A 20,309-nucleotide genomic window follows, 5' to 3' on the forward strand; every position below is an offset into this window, starting at 1 on the left:
GGTCCAGTGGTTAGGACTCTGCACTTTCACTGCTGAGGGCGTGGGTTCGATCCCTGGTTGGGGAACTAAGATCCAGCAAGCTGGGAGGCGCTGGGGGCACAGCAAAAAAAAAAAAAAAAAAAAGTTAGGTGTTGGCACAATGAAACAGGATAGATACTCCAGAAAATATACTTGGTATTCCATCAGAAAATAGCACAAATGATGGAAGGGATGGATTAGCCAACAAGTGGTGTCAGGGAAAACAATATCTGGGGGAAAAATTGTTAGCGCATCATCTCATGCTCCCAGATATTTTGAGAGATTAAAAAGTTAAATGTAAAACATAAACAAGGAAAATGTTTGTGAATGCTTAACCTTATAAGCATAAAGAAATGGACAGTCTTTTTTAAAAATAAAAAATTGATTGTGAGCATAAATTTAAACTCTTGTTCATCACCAATATGAACAAAATTGAAAGGAAAATGGGACTGTGACATGTAATACACCAAAAAGGAAAAATAGGGACAGGGAATTCACAGGCAGAAATGCAAATGACAAATCAATATATGAATAGAAAGTTCAACCTTACTTTGTGAAATCCAAATTTTAAAAGAGATACTGAGGTTTTTTTTTTTTTTTTGAGATACTGAGTTTTGAATACAGTTTTGAAATGATAAGTGGATACTACTCAGCACTGGGAAGTCCGGGATGATGTACCTTCATACATGTTGTTCCTGAGAAGGCAAACTTCCAATATTCCAAAAAATTAGTTGGCCATCTGTATCAAGATCTTTAAAAATGGTCCTAGCTTTTGATCCTGTAATTCCACTTCTAAACATTTACCCCAAGAGGGGAATAATCAGAGTTGTGGAAACTGCTTCTTATGCAACAATATGAAGTGTAGTATTATTTGGAATAGAAGACACAAAGAAATAATATAAAGACCTAGTGATAGGGGACTGATAAACACGTCTTATTAGTTTCACTAGGTGGAAAATTATGAAGTCTTTATAAAGCATGCTCTTGACTATTTCAAGAAGTGGGGAGATGCTCATAATATAATGGGAAATGTATGCAGCATGATCTCAATTTGGCTAGAACAGCGCCTGGTAGCTAGTTTTCAGTAAATGTGAGCTACTATCATTATTGATGATGTCAGACCCTCAAACGATCATTCATTCATTCATCGCTCAGTTGCACACAGATCAGTGTTCCGGCTCCTTGCCTGGTCCACCCTGTGTGAGCCATTTGGGGAAGGTTGTAGAGCAGTGGCCCCAGGCTCCTTTCCCCTGCGGAGGGGGGGGGGGTCCCTGGACCATCAGCTGGCTCTGTTTCTGGCTAAGCACTGCCATCTAGAGGCCTCTGGCCCACATGGCAGCTGTCCCTTGCAGCCCCTCCCGCTGACACTGGGCTCCAGCCCCAGGGGTGGAGAGGGCCCGGTCGACCCTGCACCCTGCCCCACGGGAGGTCTACTTGGTCAATGCTAGAAAGACCCTTAGGTCAAGATCCTTACAGGGATCAAGGAAGCCTTTGGGGCCGTATTTCTTAAAATGTGGCCCTTGAACCTGCATCGGTGTCAGCTGGTGGTAGACTTAATAGTAAAGATCCAGGGTACATCCCAATCCCCCTGAATCAGACCTTGCTGTGGGGAGGTGGTGGGCAGGGGTGCTGAATAGCTAGAATTTTAACATGCTCCTTGGGTGATTCTGATGCGCATTGAAGTGTGTTTTGGTTTTTAATTTTTATTAGAGTGTAGTTGCTTTACAATGTCGTGGTAGTTTCTACTGTACAGTAGAGTAAATCAGCTATACGCATACATATATCCGCTCCTTTTTGGATTTCCTTCCCATTTAGGTCACCACAGAGCAGTGAGTAGAGTTCCCCGTGCTATACAGTAGGTTCTCATTAGTTATCTATTTTATACGTAGTATCAATAGTGTATATGTGTCAGTCCCAATCTCCCAATTCATCCCGCCCACCCCTTTCCCCCTTGGTATCCATACGTTTGTTCTCTACGTCTGTGGCACATTGAGGTTTGAGAGCCATCGATATTTTATAATTTAATGGGGGTCAGAGCTTGGCATAGAGCCTTTGACCCTGGAAACATACATATAGATAGATATATTTTAGGAGGTTCCTTGACTCCATTTTAAGACTTTTTAAAGAGCAGTTTTAGGTAAGCAAAATTGAGAGGAAATACAGAGATTCCCATATTATACCCGCCCCCAACCAGGTAGCCTTTCCCATTATCAACATCCCCTACAGAGTGGTACATCTTATGAACTTAGACTGACACATCATAATTGTCCAAAGCCTATAGTTTACATTAGGGTTCATCTGGTGGTGTATATTCTATGGATTTGGACATAAGAATAATGACAGGTATCCATCATTATAGTATCATACAGAGTATTTTGCTGCCCCCCAAATCCCCTGTGCTCCACCTATTCATTCCTCCCTCCACCATAACCCCTGGAAAACACTGATCTTTTTACTGTCTCCCTAATTTTGCTTTTTCCAGAATGTCATATAGTTAGAATCATATAGTACATAGCCTTTTCAGACTGGCTCCTTTCACTTAATAATATGCATTTAAGATTTCTCCATGTCTTTTCATGGCTTGGTAGCTCATTTCTTTTTAGTGCTGAATAATATTCTATTGTCCAGATGTACCACAGCTTACGAATAAAGCTACTGTAAACATCCACGTGCAGGTTTTTGTGGGGATCTAAGTGTTTAGCTCCTTTGGGTAAATACCAAGGAGCAAGATTGCTGGATATTGTATGGTAAGAGTATGTTCAGTTTTGTAAGAAACCACCAGACTGTCTTCCAAAGTAGCTGTACCATTTTGCATTCCCACCAACAATGTATGAGAGTTCCTGTTGCTCCACATCCTCACCAGCATTTGATGTTGTCAGTATTTCAGATCTTGGCCATTTAAGTAAGTATGTAATGGTATTCACTGTTGTTGTAATTTGCATTTCCCTGATGACATATGATGTGGAGTATTTTTTCATATGCTTATTTGCCATCTGTGTTTCTTCTTTGGTGAGGTATCTATTAAGGTCTTTGGCCCATTTTTTAAATATAAATTTATTTATTTATTTTTGGCTGTGTTGGGTCTTCGTTTCTGTGCGAGGGCTTTCTCCAATTGCGGCGAGTGGGGGCCACTCTTCATCGCGGTGCGCGGGCCTCTCACTGTCGCGGCCTCTCTTGTTGAGGAGCACAGGCTCCAGATGCGCAGGCTCAGTTGTGGCTCACGGGCCTAGTTGCTCCGCGGCATGTGGGATCTTCCCAGACCAGGGCTCGAACCCGTGTCCCCTGCATCAGCAGGCAGATTCTCAACCACTGCGCCACCAGGGAAGCCCTGCATTTGGTTTTTGTTGCTGCTCGCAGGCTTTCTCTAGCTGCGGCGAGCAGGGGCTACTCTTCGTTGTGGTGCGTGGGCTTCTCATTGCGGTGGCTTCTCTTGCTGTGGAGCACGGGCTCTAGGCGCATGGGCTTCAGTAGTTGTGAGACATGGGCTCAGTAGTTGTGGCTCACGGGCTCTAGAGCACAGGCTCAGTAGTTGTGGCACACGGGTTTAGTTGCTCCGTGGCATGTGGGAGCTTCCCAGACCAGGGATTGAACCCATGTCCCCTAGAGTGGCAGGCAGATCCTTAACCTCTGTGTCACCAGGGAAGTCCTGGCCCATTTTTTAATAAGGTTATTTATTTCCTTATTGTTGAGTTTTAGGAGTTCTCTGTGTATTTTGGATAACAGACCTTTATCAGATGTGTCATTTGCAAACAGTTTCTCCCAGTCTGTGGCTTGTCTTCTAATTCTCTTGACACTGTCTTTTGCAGAGCAGAAGTTTTTAATTTTAATCAAGTCCAGCTTATCAATTATTTCTTTCATGGATTGTGCCTTTGGTGTTATATTTTAAAAGTTATTACTATGCCCAAGATCACCTATCTAGGTTTTCTCCTGTGTTATCTTCTAGGAGTTTTAAGAGTTTTGCATTTTACATTTTAGGTGTATGATCCATTTGGGTTCATTTTTGTGAAGGGTGTAAGATGCTGCAGCCAGAGCCACAGTGAGCCCCGGAGAGAGAGAATGCTGACCTGCTGCTCATAAACCCTCTGGGGCATGAGTGGGGCTGGCTCTTTTGCCCACATACCCTGGAGAAGGGGGAAACCCTATTTCTTGTTAGTCTGTTCAGTACTCTTTGTCATGGGGATAGCTGTACTTTAAAAATTGCTGATTGATAAAATAAGCAGTGATTTGAGTGTAATAGAGTAAAATCCTAAATGTACTGTGTTTGTTTAACTTCTCTCTTCTGAGCAACATAGTAGAGTTAGTAACTAATACCTTACCATTGCCAGGTACATGAGAAGAAGTGTCACAAAATAGGATTTTGCAAATCCTAGCTCATCACCTATTAATGCTGTGACCTTGGTCAAGTTACTCACTTCTAAGTTTTCTCATCTGTGAAAGAGGATTCACAAGAATATCCTACCTGTGGCAAAGACTGCTCATTTTCCCCTAAGATCGTTTCTCCCCTGAATTTTAGCCGGGGCTATGCCAAATGAAGACTGCATTTCTCAGTTTCCTTTGCAGCTATGTTTAGCCTTGTGACCAAGTTCACCAATAGGGTGTAAGTGATGTGGGGAACTTCTGGGATGGGCTGTTGCCATTCTCCTCCCCTTTCCTCCTTCCCCTGAGCTGGACTGCAGGTGCAGTGGCTGGAGATGGAGCAGCCGTCTGGAACGTGAAGTCGTTTTAGGAATGGAGAGTGGAGGGCATGCATAGTAGATGGACAAGACAGAAGAAAGTTGTTTCTCTGATACCGTGGAGCTGCCACACCAGCCCTGGACCACTCCATAACAGTTTTTTATGTCACAGAAAAGTAGACTTCTATCTTATTTAGGCCACTGTCATTTTGGGTCTCTGTTACTTGTAACTGAATTTAGGCCTATTAAATGCATGACCTCATAGAGTTCTTGGAAAGATTAAATGAGAGACTATGTACAACTTGCTTATTGCAAGAGCTAGCACATTATCAACACTCAGTAAATGTTGACTTCTTGTTGTAACTTCTCTAGCATCTAATTATAATAGCTGTCCCTCATCTCCAATGAGAGCTCTAGAGGGAGTCCTTCTGGAAAGAAACATGATCAAGACTGTTGGTTCCAAACAATAAATAGTATCTGGGAATTCCCTGGCGGTCTAGTGGTTAGGACTCTGCGCTTTCACTGCCAAGGGCCTGGGTTCGATCCCTGGTCGGGGAACTAAGACCCCACAAGCCACATGGTGCGGCCAAAAGCAAAACAAAACAACCAAAAAAACCCCAACAGTATCATCATCATAAACAACGAATTCAGTTAGAAATGATTTCATTTGCGCTCTTCTGTTTACTAGTTTTAGCTGACAAAGCTTAGCTTTCCAAGTTTGCATGGTATTTTAATGGCAAGATAAGTCATACATTCTTTTATTTTTAAAATTTTATTTATTTATTTTGGGCTGCATTGGGTCTTCGGTGGCTTCTCTTGTTGCGGAGCACAGGCTTTAGGGGTGCGGGCTTCAGTAGTTGTGGTGCATGGGCTTAGTTGCTTCACGGCATGTGGGATCTTCCCGGATCAGGGCTGGAACCCGTGTCCCCTGCGTTGGCAGGCAGCATACATTCTTTTAAATAGCTGTGTTTACAAACACATAGCTCCATTATTCCACATTTGACACCCAGCCTTTCAAAACAATTTAGGTGTATTCTTCTCCTTGGCTTTCTCTGTTTTAGAAAACATGTTGGAATGCTTTCCTAGAGTCAATGGCCGCAGTTCAACTTTGTGCTTTGTAACCTATGGGTGGTCTATTTATCAAATATTCAGTGATATCTACTGTGTCCAATTAACATTTGTTTGACTCAGCTCTTTCTAAGATCCCGTTTAGCTCTCAAGGTCTCAGTATTTTGATTCTGCAAAATACTGTGAGTTTTTAGAATGCAAACCTTGATTCCTAAGGAATCCCAAGGGAAAAAGCACAGGCAGAGTAAAACTGAAGGAAGAAAATTGTAACAAGATTTGTTATCAATGGATGAAAGGAAGGAGAAGATAAAACTCAAGATGGTTACTCTTTAATGTTTAAAAAAAAACTTCAAAATCAACAATATTAAATGTAACATTTGGGGGGGGTGGATAAAATCTATTACTACTCTACATTGATATAATTTTTTAAAAACCTGAAAGTGCTAATATTTTTATTATGGCATAAAGCAGTATTTTATATGTTAACTCAACTTTTAAATGGGTTGTATTTTAACAGCCCATCAATTGTTTGATAGGTAAATTGGAAACTATTTTCTCTGTAGAAAATAGTAAAATAATAACATTCCCCAAGCTAGCCCAACAGGCCCATTTAAACTAAATGGTAGCTGAATTATATACTTATAAATATGGTTCGAGTTCTGGGGTCCAGGAGAAACTTTAGCTTCATTTATTGAGATAACCATGCTTTTCTTAAAATTAAGTTGTGTGGGCTTCCCTGGTGGCGCAGTGGTTGAGAGTCCACCTGCCGATGCAGGGGACACGGGTTCGTGCCCCGGTCTGGGAAGATCCCACATGCCACGGAGCGGCTGGGCCCGTGAGGCGTGGCCGCTGAGCCTGCGCGTCCGGAGCCTGTGCTCTGCAACGGGAGAGGCCACAACAGTGAGAGGCCTGTGTACCGCAAAATAAATAAATAAATAAATAAAAATTAAGTTGTGTGAAGTGAAATTCCTATTCGTCGTCCCTCTTGTTCTTGTATTTTGTCTGATTATTTTTCTTTAGGCCAATCCATATCAAGGTTTTAGCTGCCCTTCCCTGAAGGACAGGTACCGAATCCTTTTAATGTGCTTGATAAGGCACCCATCCCTATTTATGAACAGTTTTTTGGTTGTTATTAAAGCATCTCCAGTATCTGGGCAAGAATAAATCGAGTAAGTCATGTTCCATAAGTCGCTTGTGATCATACACCTTGCCTTATGTCTTTTTTTTTTAAGGGATTTAAAATTTTTATTTATTTATTTGTTTGGCTGCGTTGGGTTTTCGTTGCTGCGCGTGGGCTTTCTCTAGTTGTGTCGAGCGGAGGCTACTCTTCATTGCGGTGCACGGGCTTCTCATTGCGGTGGCTTCTCTTGTTGCAGAGCACAGGCTCTAGGCACATGGGCTGCAGTAGTTGTGGCACGTGGGCTCAGTAGTTGTGGCTTGTGGGCTCTAGAGTGCAGGCTCAGTAGTTGTGGTACATGGGCTCAGTAGTTGTGGCTTGCAGGCTCTAGAGCGCAGGCTCAGTAGTTGTGGTGCACGGGCTTAGTTGCTCCAAGGCATGTGGGATCTTCCCAGACCGGGACTTGAACCCGTGTCCCTGCATCGGCAGGTGGACTCTCAACCACTGCGCCACCAGGTTAGTCCCTGCCTTGTGTCTTAATGGGAAACCATGAAGAATCAGAAGAGTGGATCTAGAGATAAAAGCCAAGAGAATTTCTGAGAACAGAGTGCAGGAACCATCCAGCCAGGAGTCAAGGATAGAATTGAAGTTCAAATAGAACAAGGACTTTGCCTCAAGAATTTGAGTCAAGTTGACTGTGTTTTTTTTTTGTGTGTGAATAATATTTCTTTCTCATGCTGTAAATTCTATTTTATTTTATTTTTTTTGGCTGCGCCGTGTGGCATGTGGGATCTTAGTTCCCGACCAGGGATCGAACCTGTACCTCCTGCAGTGGAAGCGCCGAGTCCTAACCCCTGGACCGCCAGGGAAGTCCCTGACTGTGTGTGATTTCAGCACGTATGCAGTGACCCCATTCTCTTTTTCTTCACTTTCCGCAGAACCCAAATTTTATTGGGGTATCCACTGGATTAGGGCTGCTGTAACACATGACCACAAACTGGCTGGCTGGAAGAAAAGACATTTATTCTCACAGTTCAGGAGGCTGGGAGCCTAGAATCCAGGTGCTGAGGGGGGCTCCCTATGGGGGAAAAGAGGGAGAAACGGCTCCAGGCCTCGCTCCCAGCTTCTGGTGGCCTGAGGTGTTTCTTGACTTATGGCCGTCTTCTCCCTGGGTCTTTGCATTGTCTTCCCTTTGTTTGTGTCTTTATGTCCAAATTTCCCCTTTTTATAAGGACATAAGTCATATTGGATTAGAGCCCACCCTAATGACCTCATTTGAAATTGATTATCTCGGTTAATCTGATATCTTCAAATATGGTCACATTCCAAGGTCCTGAGAGTGAGGACCTTGACATCTTTTGGGGAGGAGGCCCAAGCATCCACCCTCCTCAAGGGAGGTCCCACAGTGTATGGCTGGCCAGCGGGTACTAGCACCCAGCTCTCTCTAACTTTCCACATTCCACACCACATCTCTCTAGAGCTCCATATTTACCCATGTGAAAGGGGGCTGCCAACTGCGCGTGAATCTTACGAAAGCTCTAGCGTGGGAATCATTGAAGGATCTTTGAAGAATCCAGACAAGCAGGCCCAGGGCAAGGAACCTGCCCAAGGTCCCGGTCCAGGGACAGAACAGGACTCTGGGGAAAGGCTTTGCCTGAGAGGCCCCATAGCCATAGGTTGTGAAGGAAAACCTTGGGCCACCTGCCTAAGCTGGAACCCGGCTGTGGAACACGCTAGCTTCGTGACCTTGAGCAGGTCGCGTGACCTCTCCGAGCCTCAGTTTCCTCACAATCACGAGGATCAGAGGAAGGGCCATATTGGGGACTTCCCTGGCGGTCCAGTGGTTAAGACTTTGTGCTTCCACTGCAAGGGGCCTGGGTTCCATCCCTGGTCGGGGAACTAGGATCCCGCATGCCGTGCGGTACAGCCAAAATAAATAAATAAAATAAATAATTATCCTATTAAAAAAAATTTTTTTTTAAAGGAAGGGCCATTTACAGGGTGCTCAGCACTGTGCCTGGCGAGCAGCGAGTGTTCATGAAGGGTTAGCCAATTGTTGTCCATCTCAGGGCCGTTCCTCCGAGGGTGGCTGTGACCCTTGTCCTGCACCGAGGCTTGGCTTGTAGTCAGAATCCTGACTTCACTTCTTGGATGTGTGATCTTGGGTGACCAACTTCAGGTCCCTGAGCTACAGTTTTCCCATCTTTAAATGGGGTGAATGATATTCCCCATCACAGAGAGTCATTATGAGGCTTAAAGCGCATTTATTCATTCAACAAATATATATTGCGGTCTTTTACTGCAGGAGTCTATCTAGAGATAAACATTAAACAAATGAATGAGGGACTTATTTAGCAAGTGGGAAGGATATAAGTACTGCAGGGAAAACAAAGCAAAGAATGGGAAGGAGGTAGAAAGGGAAAGAGAGGGGGTGGCAATTTAAAGACCTGAAGGGGAGGAGGGAGTGAGCCATGAGGGCAGAGAATGTGCAAAGGCCCTGGGGCAGGAGGGTGCCTGGTGGGTTTGAGGGACAGGATAGAAGCCAGTGTTGCTGGAGGAGAGCAGGGGAGCAGAGAAAAGAGAGAGGCGGAGGTGAAGGCAGAGAGGGACAGAGGCTCCTGGAAGGATCTTGGACTTACAAAGAGTTCAAGTTTAGCCACTGCAAACATTCCACTCATATTTTTTGGGCTCTGCCTTGTCCCAGGAACTATCTGGTACTGGGGACAGTCCAGACCTCGAAGAGCTCAGCCCTGTACTTGGGGGATGTTGGGGCTTTGCAAAGGGGCCAGATCTGGGGAGTTCTTGGGGTTGTATCTGGGTCTTCTTAGTTTGGGACCAGAAATGGGTGCTCTGAAAGGTTTTGGAAGCAGACAAATACACCCTTTCAACATCTAGAGTCTTATCTATTAGACATGACTTAAAATTTTTTTTCCTAGGGGTGATTGAAGCCCACTGTTCGCCTGGGTCTCTTTTTCTCCTGTGCCCACCGGTGGCTGAAGTTAGTTCATTTGCCTTCTCCTGCACTGCTGCTGGCAGAACTCTGCCAGCCTTTGGGTTGGATACAAGTAATATATTCTGTTGAAGAGCAGGCATTCTTAGTATTATTTAAATCTTTGAAACATTAGTCTGTTGAATATGGAACTTGAATCCGATGGGGCCTTTGGACCAAATTCTTTTCCTCACTCCCATCTCTCCCCCATCCCTCCTTCTCCAGTTCTTTCCCTCCTCACCGCTCCCCCCTCCACAACCCTGAGTTCCTTCCTGGTTTTGTTCTCCCCAAATGATGCCAGTTCCTGTGTCTGTGTCCCTGTGTCACTTGCTGTTTCTCTGTTCTGTCTCCCTATCCCTGTCTTGACTCCAGCGATATTGACATTTGGGGCTGCATCCTTCTTTGCTGTGGGGCCGTCCTGGGCACTTTGGGAAGTTGAGCAGCATCCCTGGCCTCCACCCACTAGATGCCAGTAGCACCCCCTCCCCAGCTGTGACAACACAGATCGTCTCCAAACACTGCTAGCTGCCGCCTGGGGGACACAGTAGCCTGGAGAACCTCTGGCCTGTCCCCTTCTTCATCCCTCAGTCTCTCTCTCATCAACTGTCTCTCTCTGTCTCTGGCCAACACGAGCAAGTAATCAGGGCTGACTGTCCCCAGGGCTGGGAAGCCAGGCTGCACCACATCACCCGCATTTCTTCTGGCCTGTACTCCACCCCCTTCTCAGTTTCCATGGGGTTGAACTGTGAGCTGGCAGAAGAGTGGGAATGGGGACCGAGGCCAAGAAGAATGTTGGCCTGTTCTGCCCGTGTGGGTCTCAGAGCACCTGCAAGATCACGGGGTGGGTGCTTGTTAAACCTGGAGGTTCCTCTCATTGAGACCCCTTCTTTTGGTCTTTGGATAAACACAAGTGACAGTGGCCTATGGCCTGTGTCTCAGCTTCCAAAAGCTGCCTTAGCAGATGGGTAACTACTGCGTATCCTCGGCCTTCCTGTCTCTCCCTGGAACGCAAATTAAATGCCAAGGGTCTCCTGAATTCTCCATGGCTTGGGCTCTGGCCAAGGGGGGCTGAGGTACCTGGGGTCAGTCACGTCTAAATTCTAAGCTATCAGGTGCTGCCCCAGAAACCCAAGTGTGGGCCCACACCCTGTCCTGGGTGCACATCTCCACGGCACATCACCTCCTGTTCCCTCAATTGCCATGCTTGGCCCTGACTCCCTTCTCCAGGTGAGCTGTGGAGTGGATGCTTTGGCTACCCCCCCACTGTCAAGGTCTCCGTGGGAGGGGGCCACGGCAGGTGCAGAAGGCTGCGGGATAATAGCGACACAGAACAAACGTATGGACACCAAGGGGGGAAAGTGGCAGGGAGCGGGTGGTGGTGGCATGAATTGGGAGATTGGGATTGACATATGTACACTAATATGTATAAAAGGGATGACTAATAAGAACCTGCTGTATAAAAAAATAAAATAAAATTAAAAAAAAGCAGGCTGCAGGATGGGAGAGCAGAAAGGGCTCACACAGACCTGACTTGGAATCCAGATTCTGCCACTTATCCAGCTGTGGGACCTTGAGCAAGTCACTGCACCTCTCTGAGCCTCTGTTTCCTCTTCTATAAAACAGCAATACCACCACCTAGTGGCATATTTAGCTTATATGATGCCTGGAGTGGGTCATTAAAAACAAAACACTCCTTCCCCCCTACCATTTTAGAAATGGCTTTATTCAGATATAATCCACATCCTATATAATTCACCCATTGAAAGTACAATTCAATGTTTTTTGGCATATTAATTAAAAAACTTGTGATGAAATATATATTGCATGATTTAGCGTTTTGACCATTTTTAAGTGGCCTTAATGACATTAGCACCTCCTCTTTGTGACAAAATGATCTTCTGTGATGTCGGTAACAATCATCATCTTCTTGATTGGTTCTTTGGTTTTAAAACGAGGGAGAAACAACTAAAAGAGAAACAAATGTTTCATTTTAAAGATGTTATCTGAATTCAGGAAGGTGTTTCATGTGTGAACTAGAATTTGCACTTATTGAAACAAAAATAGGACACCTCGAGGGTTCCCCCGTCTCACTGTCCTAAACTGTCCATACAGGGACTTCCCTGGTGGTCCAGTGGTTAAGACTCCGAGCTCCCAATGCAGGGGGCACGGGTTCAATCCCCAGTCAGGGAACTAGATCCCACATGACGATCCACGTGGCCAAAAAGCAAAACCAAAACCGAAACTGTCCACACAAATCAAAATGCCAAGATTTTAGGAGGTAACTCCAGCTTGACGTCCTCGTCTTGGGCCCCCCCCTTGTTTACATGGACTCTGCTGTTTGCACGCAGCCGTACTAAACACCAGGGGGGCGTCAGTGACTCGACCTGCACCCGGAGAGGGTGACGCCCAGCATCTAGGAATTTACTCCCAAAACAAACGTCGGGAGCTGAGTGTGTCTGGCTGTGTGGCTGGGTGTTCTCAGAGTGAATTGCCATTTAGAATACAATGTTTATGAAGGGACAAGTATCAGTAATAAACACGTGCTGCTTTGAAGTTTCTGTGTATGTTATGAAAACTCAGCGGTAACTAACGGCAGCAGCTGTTTGGAACTTAGGCCAACGAAGCTATTTTGGGGGAAGAGTACTGTGATGGTGAGGATAAAAAGCAGTCCAACTTGTGGTCGATTTCATTCTTGGCTTCAGCTCTGTACAGATGAGATACAGCCTCTGATTGCCTCCATCAGGGCAGCTGCTCCCCGACCCGCTGGGTTGTGGATGAGCCTAAGAGTTCAGGTGCAGGAAGGAACCCAGCACGCTCTCCAGCTCATCCTGCGTCATGGGCTCTGCTACCTACCTGATGCCCCATCACGATTGATATAGGCCGATGCTGCTCTTGCCACTGACAGGTCTCTACCTTGCACTTATGAATTTTTCTAATCTGGGGTGTGGCTCTCACTCAGGCATAAATCACTGTGTTCCCACTGAAACTCTTCTCCAAGAGGCCAAGGAATATGGGATTGTCAGCAATCGAACGTTTTATTTATTTATTTATGATTTTTGGCTGTGCTGGGGCTTTGTAGCTGCGTGCGGGCTTTCTCTAGTTGCGGCGAGCGGGAGCTACTCTTCGCTGCTGTGCTCCGGCTTCTCATTGCGGTGGTTTCTCTTGTTGCAGCATGTGGGCCCTAGAGCACGCGGGCTTCAGTAGTTGCGGCGTGTGGGCTCACTAGTGGTGGTGCACGGGCTTAGTTGCTCCACGGCATGTGGGATCTTCCCCGACTAGGGATTGAACCCTTGTCCCCTGCACTGGCAGGCAGCTTCTTAACCACTGGACCACCAGGGAAGTCCAGCAATCGAACTTCATGATGTTTTTCTATGTAATTTTCTGGGTAACCCACGTTGCTCTGAGCCTTCTGCTTTGGGGATATTAGTTGAAGCTCACGTAAGATCCCTTTTTATTAAAACCCTCAAAGTAAATTCCACCTATGAGGTGTCCGACTGGTACAGACAGTAATGGAACTGCCAGGTATTTAAAGATGGGCTGGGGGCAGAGGGTTCCCGTGTTAGCTGTGTCCTAGAGTGATTTAATACCGGATGAAATCCTGACACTGTCCTCCCAGCCCCTCCTCCCCGGTCCCAGAGCTGCGCCTCACATCATCCTTGAGGTCTGGGCATCAACTACACGCTGACATGCCTGCCAACCATGCCGCAGCCGGTGGGGCAGATGCTCACACCCCAATTCGGGGAGGAAGTCCTGAGGCTGAGCGAGCATCCGGATCTCACGCAAATCTCCCAGCCGCCACGTCCTTCTTAGCCCCGCGTCTGGACACCAGGACTCCCCTGAATCGTGTGTCTCTTTGTTGCGGGGGGGGCATCCCTGGCACCTCTCACTTGGTACCACGCAGGCCAGTTTCTCTGGGACTGTTCCCCACCCCTTGGCTGTCAAAGTCTGAGGTCAGCTTTGTTCCAGGTCTGTTTGGGGTTTTCTGGTTGCACCTCCTCTTGGGCCCTGTATCAGTTTCCTGGCGCTGCCGTATCAGAAGACCACAGACTGAGGGGCTTCAAACAACAGGAATTCATTCTCTCGCAGTTCTGGAGGCCAGAAAATAAAAATCGGGGTGTCCGCAGGGTGGGTTCCTTCTGGGGGGCTCTGAGGGAGAATCTATCCCCCAGCTCGCTCCCGGCTTCCGGGGGTGCCGGCAATCCTGGGTGCTCCTGGACTGGTAGTGGCCTCGCTCCATCTCTGCCTGTTTTCACATGGTGCTCTCCCTGTGTTCTGTGTCCAAATTTCCCATTTCTTATAAAGAAACCAATCATTTGATTGAGGGCCTTCCCCTCCCCCAATCCAATATGACCTCATCTTAACTATTGCATCTGTAAACACACTATTTCTACATAAGGTCACCTTTTGAGGTTCCAGGTGGACATGAGGGCCCCCATCTCTTCCTGATTCACAGCTCACATCTTCTTGGTGATCCATCAGGGCGAAGGGCCTGGATGAAATACCTTCCCAGAGAGGCTGTCTAAGTCTTGTGGTGCACGGGACCAGGGATGGAAGCCAGAGGCTTGAGAGGTGGCCTCTCACCTGGGGAGGGGATGCAAATAGGAGAGGTTGGGGGAAGGGGAGGGGCTCCAGGGCTAGGATGGGAGCCCAGCAGGGCAGGCGAAGACACTTTTTAATGTGGCTTCCTGCTTGCGATGAGAGAGAGAGACAGAGAGAGAGAGAACTTGGAGCCAGCTAGGCGGGATCTGAACTTGGGCAGTTCTCTGCTCAGATCTGGAGTTGGGGTCCTGAGGGAAGGGCTGTGTCACTCTTAGCCCTGTACCGCAGATCCATTAACTCAGACCTGTGGAGGTGCAGCTGAGCTGGAGGCCCATCAGGTAGGGGCACCCTCAGAGAGAGTGACCAGGGCAGGCTGCTCAAATAGATGACCTTGAAAAGCCCTTCATAAAGTCACATATCCGTCTCTGCACAGCCTGGGATGGGAGGTGAGGCCTGGGGGTGCGGAGTGATAACCCATGGGGTATGGAGGGGCTTGGGCAAGGGAGTCGTGGCTGAAATACTGTCCTTGGGACCTGCCCCTGACAGCCTCCTTCTCTCTAATTACCCTGGTGACTGTGGTGATAAATCCTATCCACCTAAGTCTGGGTGCCTGGCAGGCTGATGCAGCCATGCCAGACCCTGCTCTGGCCATTAGCAGCCCTGCCCGCTGAGTGGACCCTCTGGGCCTTTCCCCTGCTTTGCAATCCCTCCTGTCCCTTTGGATGGACCCCATGGGAGAGAGGAGTCAGGTGACCCTGATTGCCCTAATATACTCTGTTATGAGCTAAGATGTCCTCCCCACCCCGGAACCTCAGAATGTGACTCTATTTGGAGATGGGGTCTGTGGAGAGGGAATTACGCTAAAATGAGGTCATAAGAGTGGGCTGTAATCTAATATGACTAGTGTCCTTATGAGAAGAGGAGATTTGGACATAGACACGGAGAGAGGGAAAACACCATGTAAACACACAGGCGGCCACCTGCAAGCCGAAGAGAGAGAGACCTCAGAAGAAACCAACCAGCCAACACCTTGATCGTGGATGTCCAGCCTCCAGGACTGTGAGAGGATACATATCTGTTGCTGAAGCTGCCCCGTAGGCAGCAGAACTTTGCTGTGCAGCCCGTGAGACTAATGCACACTCCCACTCTGCTCCGGGACCCCTGAGCCAGCTCGGAATGACTCGTGCAAGTGGTCGTTTTCAAGCTTTATTTCCTTAACCACCCAGCTGTCTTTTCCAAATGAAGACTTATCTGACAGCTTAGTGTACCAAACAGAAAATCAGGATTATTCCAGTTGATTGAAGGGGAGGGAGGAGCTGCCTGCGTCCACTATTTTGACATCCTTATTTTCACCTAACCTGTCGGCCCTTGGTGCTTTCCCTAGAGCACAGGTTATGAACCACGGCACCGGAGGGTTATACCCATTTTGCAGAAGAACTGTCCGTCTGGGACTGGCAGTAATAATGTGAAATCCGTCAGTTCTTTCCATCTTGGTGTCTACTCTTATGTTTCAAGGTTTCATTATTACAGAGAATCTGTAACATTCTTGATATACTGATTCCCAATCACATGTTCGGAGACTCAGTCTAGGATGAAACGCTGGATTGCAGTCGGATGCTGGGGTTCAAGGCCCTCCTCCCCCACTAGCTGGGTGCCCTGCGAGCTACTCCCCTGACCTCTGTGAGCCACAGATTTCTCATCTGTAAAGTGGGAATCGATGCTAAGATTTGTGAGCTGGGAGACAGCTTAAGGGAGTAGAATAAACACGAGTTTTGGAGTCAGAGAGACCTGAGTGTGAATTCAGCTCTGCCATCTCTTAGCTGTGTGGCCTTGGGTACCTGGAGTCCCCTCTCTCAGTTTCCTTACCTGTAACATGTGGGTAATCAGGGCAGCCTCTAGGGTTGTCCTGGTGTTGCCGAAATTTGGTGCCAGATTAAATCTCGGAGGCAGAGTTTTGGGTGAAGTAGAAAGAAATAGCCTTATTGCTTTGCCAGGCAAAGGAGGCCACAGCGGGCTAATGCCTTCAAGCCTGTGTGTCCCGCCCTGGAGGGGGGTAGTGAGGAGTCTTAGAGTGTTCAAGGAGCAGCGCGTGATCTGCTCGTGCATATTCTTCTGATTGGTTGGTAGTGAGGTAATCAGGAGTTATCAACCTACTGGTTCCAACCGGTCTGGGGTCTATGTGCTGGTGGGCAGCATGCAGTTAACTTCTTCCACCTGGGTTTCAGTATCTGCAGAACAGCTCAAAGGACATGGCTCAGAATATTATCTGTAGTCCTTGAGGAGGAACTAAAGGTCCTTGACTTGGTTTAATGGCTAAAGTATCATTTTGTCTTGCTTGACTGTTTTCTTTCTTTCTGCATTTTCTCACTTCTCTGATTAAATTTATTCTTTGACTAAAGCTTTTCTACAGACAAAAGGCAGGCAGAGGACATGGGTGGAGGTCTATTCTGGGAAGACCTCATAGGGTCCTGCTCGGTTATACTGGGGATTCAGAAGATCATGTCTGTAGAGCGCCTGGCCCAGAAATTGACATATAGCAGGTGCTCAACTAAACCCAGTTCTCTATTAACTCTCCTTTCTTTCTAGTATGCCAGGGATTGGCACACTTTTTCTGGAAAGGGACAGAGAGTAAATATTTTAGACTCTGCGGGCCACACAATCTCTGCTGCAGCTGTTCAACTCTGCTGTTGCAGCAGGAAAGCAGCCACAGAGAGTATGCAAACAAATGAATGTGCTGTGTTCATCCGATTCAACAGTGTGCACTTGGAGAGTTGAATTTCCTATCATTTTTATGTCACAAAATATTCTTTTGATTTTTAAAACAAATTGAAGATGTAAAAACAATTCTTACTTGTGGGTTGCACAAAAACACAACGGGCTGGATGTGGCCAGTTGGCCATAGTTTGCCAACCCCTGTGTTGGACTGTGAATGTCTCCAAAACATGTGTAATTTCCTTTATATCCTGAGTGCCTCACGGAAGGCTGGACCTTTGTAGCCTCCAGTGAGATAATGAATGTCTATCTCTGTCTTAGAGATACAATTGTGGGAAATAGTTGTAAATAGGTATATGATCAGGCAGGCATATTGCAGGTGCTCAAGGTGCTTTTGGAAAGAATGAAGCCCCTTCCAGGGGAATTTGCATCCTTCAAGAGGAGGCAGGGAGAGCTGGGAGCCCGGGTAGCAGAGAGCTTTGAAGTCCTTGTTAATTGCGGCTGTGCAGCCATTCCCAACTCAGCCAGAAGGGGGCGCCAGGGACCGCTTTCGTCTGGGTGGCGGGAAGTGTTGTAGCTGCGCCCTGCCAGGAGATGGGAGACTGCGGGGAGATGGACGAGATGACTTCCGAGGGTCTTCTCTGCCCGGTGAATCTCAGCTCTGTTTTGCAGAGGGAGACTCGGGGATGAGCTGCCCGGAACTAGCAGGCAGCAACCGGGAGCTTGGTAGAGCAGCCCCCTTTCCCTGGAGATGAAACAAAATGAAAATCTTCCCCTCGTTGCGGTGGCTGTCATTCTGGAGTTTCAGCGTGTTCCCTTTATCACTCCTTGTGGTTAGGAGTGATAAAGAAAAAACGTATGTGTTTACAGAGGAATTAATGGTGAAAAAGAAGCCAGGGCTTTCTTTAATTAAAGGCAGGCCCGTTAAGCGCATGACAGATACCAGGTAGAAAGAAAATGGTAAGACTGAGCCGGGAGTGGGCACCAAGGACCTAAAAATGACACTCTCTTAGCCTCTAAAACTTCAAAGAAACCTGCAAGGCGAGACTGAATGACTGCCCCCAAGGGCTGCCCGTGTTGTCTTGGTCGGTGATGACTCCATCCGTGAAGACGGGATGGAGAAATATCACAGACAGGTCCATGGTGCAGGGCAGTGTTTCCAAAGCATGGACTTCAGACCAGCAGCAGCAGCATCACCTGGAAGCTTCTTAGAAATGCATATTCTGGGGAGCCACCCCCAATCCCCTGAATCAGACACTGGGGTTGGGGGTTGCAGTTGGCCCCTAACAAGCCCTCCAGGCGGGTGTGATGCACGCCCAAGTGTGAGGACCAGTGGGGTCCCGTAGCTGTTTTCAGCCTCAGCCACACATTGGAATTTAAAGCCTTGAAGCAGGCACCACAGCCCAGACCCATGACATCAGGCCCCTTAGGGTTGGAACCAGCTTTTGTGGTTTGTTAAGACTCCCCAGGTGATTCCAGTATATCCAAGGTCGCACCCACTGGTGTAGTCTAAAGTAGTTCTGGGGTTAGCCAGACCCAAGTTCAAATCTCAGTTTTATCACTTACTAGCTGTTTGTCCCTGGGCAAAGCATATCACTTCTCTGGCCCACAGTTCCTAGTCTGTAGAATTGAGATAATCTTCCCTCCCTTGCAGGATTGTTTAAAGATGGAATGAATGTTGCAGTAAGCATCCTGTGTATAGAAGCACCTAGAACAAGCACTGGCTCCCAGTGGAGGTTCAGCACATGATAGCTCTCCTTCCCTGCTCCCTTTTCTTGGACAGTGGAATTTTTTAGAGCAAGGACCACATTATATATATATTGCGGAGCACAGGCTCCGGACGCGCAGGCTCAGCGGCCACGGCTCACGGGCCCAGCCGCTCCGCGGCATGTGGGATCTTCCCGGACCGGGGCACGAGCCCGTGTCCCCTGCATCAGCAGGCGGACTCCCAACCACTGTGCCACCAGGGAAGCCCCCACATTATATTTTATTTGCATCCCCAGGGCATTATCAATCCCTTATGTATACCTCGGTACTGCGTGAGGGCTGGGGAAGTGAACATCTGAGAGGTTTAGCTACGGGATTTCTTATCTTACACTCTTGCTGGGACCAGGCCGGGGTGACCTTTCTCTGCTTTGTCTTAACCCAGGTCAGCCCTGATGTCTGTTTTTTTTTTTTTTTTTTTTTTTTTTATGCGTTATGCGGGCCTCTCACTGTTGTGGCCTCTCCCGTTGCGGAGGACAGGCTCCGGACGCGCAGGCTCAGCGGCCATGGCTCACGGGCCCAGCCGCTCCGCGGCATGTGGGATCTTCCCAGACCGGGGCACGAACCCGTGTCCCCTGCATCGGCAGGCGGACTCTCAACCACTGCGCCACCAGGGAAGCCCCTGATGTCTGTTTAAATGCACCGTCCCCTTGACCTTTAGGACTCTATCCCGATACAAAAAAATTGCCAGCATGCTAGGATATGGGTGCAAAGATGTTTATTGGTGCATTGTTTGCCCTGGAAAAAATTGGAAACATAACTTTTCCAATAGGTGAATAATAGAATAAATTATTGTGCATTCAGTATTATGGTGCATTACAAACCATTAAAAAGAATTAGGTAGATCTACATGTATTGATCTGGAGAGAGTTGTACTATATATTATTAAGTGAAAAAGCAAATTGCTGATTCATGCCTGTGACGTGAATTCTTTTTGTTTTTCTTTTTAGGAAAAAGTCCTCCTACTGTTGCAGGAAGGGGGGCCCCTTCCAGGGCCCCAGAGTGGGTTCTTGTCTAACACTTGGAAATGAATTGTCTGAAGAGACACACGTGCTGACAAAGCAAGAGACTTTATTGGGAAGGAGCGAGCAGGCGGAGAGCAGCAAGGTAAGGGAACCCAGGAGACCTGCTCTGCCACGTGGCTCGCAGTCTCGGGTTTTATGGTGATGGGGTTAGTTTCCTGGTTGTCTCTGGCCAGTTGTCTTGCTTGGCCCAGAGTCTGACTCAGGGTCCTTCCTGGTGGCGCATGCATCTCTCAGCCAAGATGGATTCCAGGGTGAGGGCTTCTGGGAGGTTGGTCGTCTCCTCCCTCTTGTGGCCCCTCCCGAATTCTCCTGGTTAGTTTTCAGCAGCACCCTACTCCTTATCAGGACCTCCTGCTGTGAGACAACTCAGGCAAGCAGGCCTGGCCACAGCAGGTGGTTTTGGT

At 47.5% G+C, this 20,309-nt stretch overlaps 1 protein-coding gene across 1 annotated transcript in view; it reads left to right on the plus strand.

Annotated features, from left to right (window-relative positions):
- The window catches only part of C15H16orf72 (chromosome 15 C16orf72 homolog), a 59,279-nt gene extending 39,309 nt beyond the window's left edge, over positions 1–19,970 (plus strand). Inside the window, exon 5 of the mRNA XM_032606427.1 lies at positions 19,831–19,970. Coding sequence (XP_032462318.1) covers positions 19,831–19,898 — 68 coding nt within the window. The 3' untranslated portion in view covers positions 19,899–19,970. The remainder of the gene's footprint in view (positions 1–19,830) is intronic.
- Positions 19,971–20,309: the final 339 nt, after the last annotated feature.

The sequence above is a fragment of the Phocoena sinus genome, chromosome 15 (assembly GCF_008692025.1).
Source record: "Phocoena sinus isolate mPhoSin1 chromosome 15, mPhoSin1.pri, whole genome shotgun sequence".
Lineage (NCBI taxonomy): Eukaryota > Metazoa > Chordata > Mammalia > Artiodactyla > Phocoenidae > Phocoena > Phocoena sinus.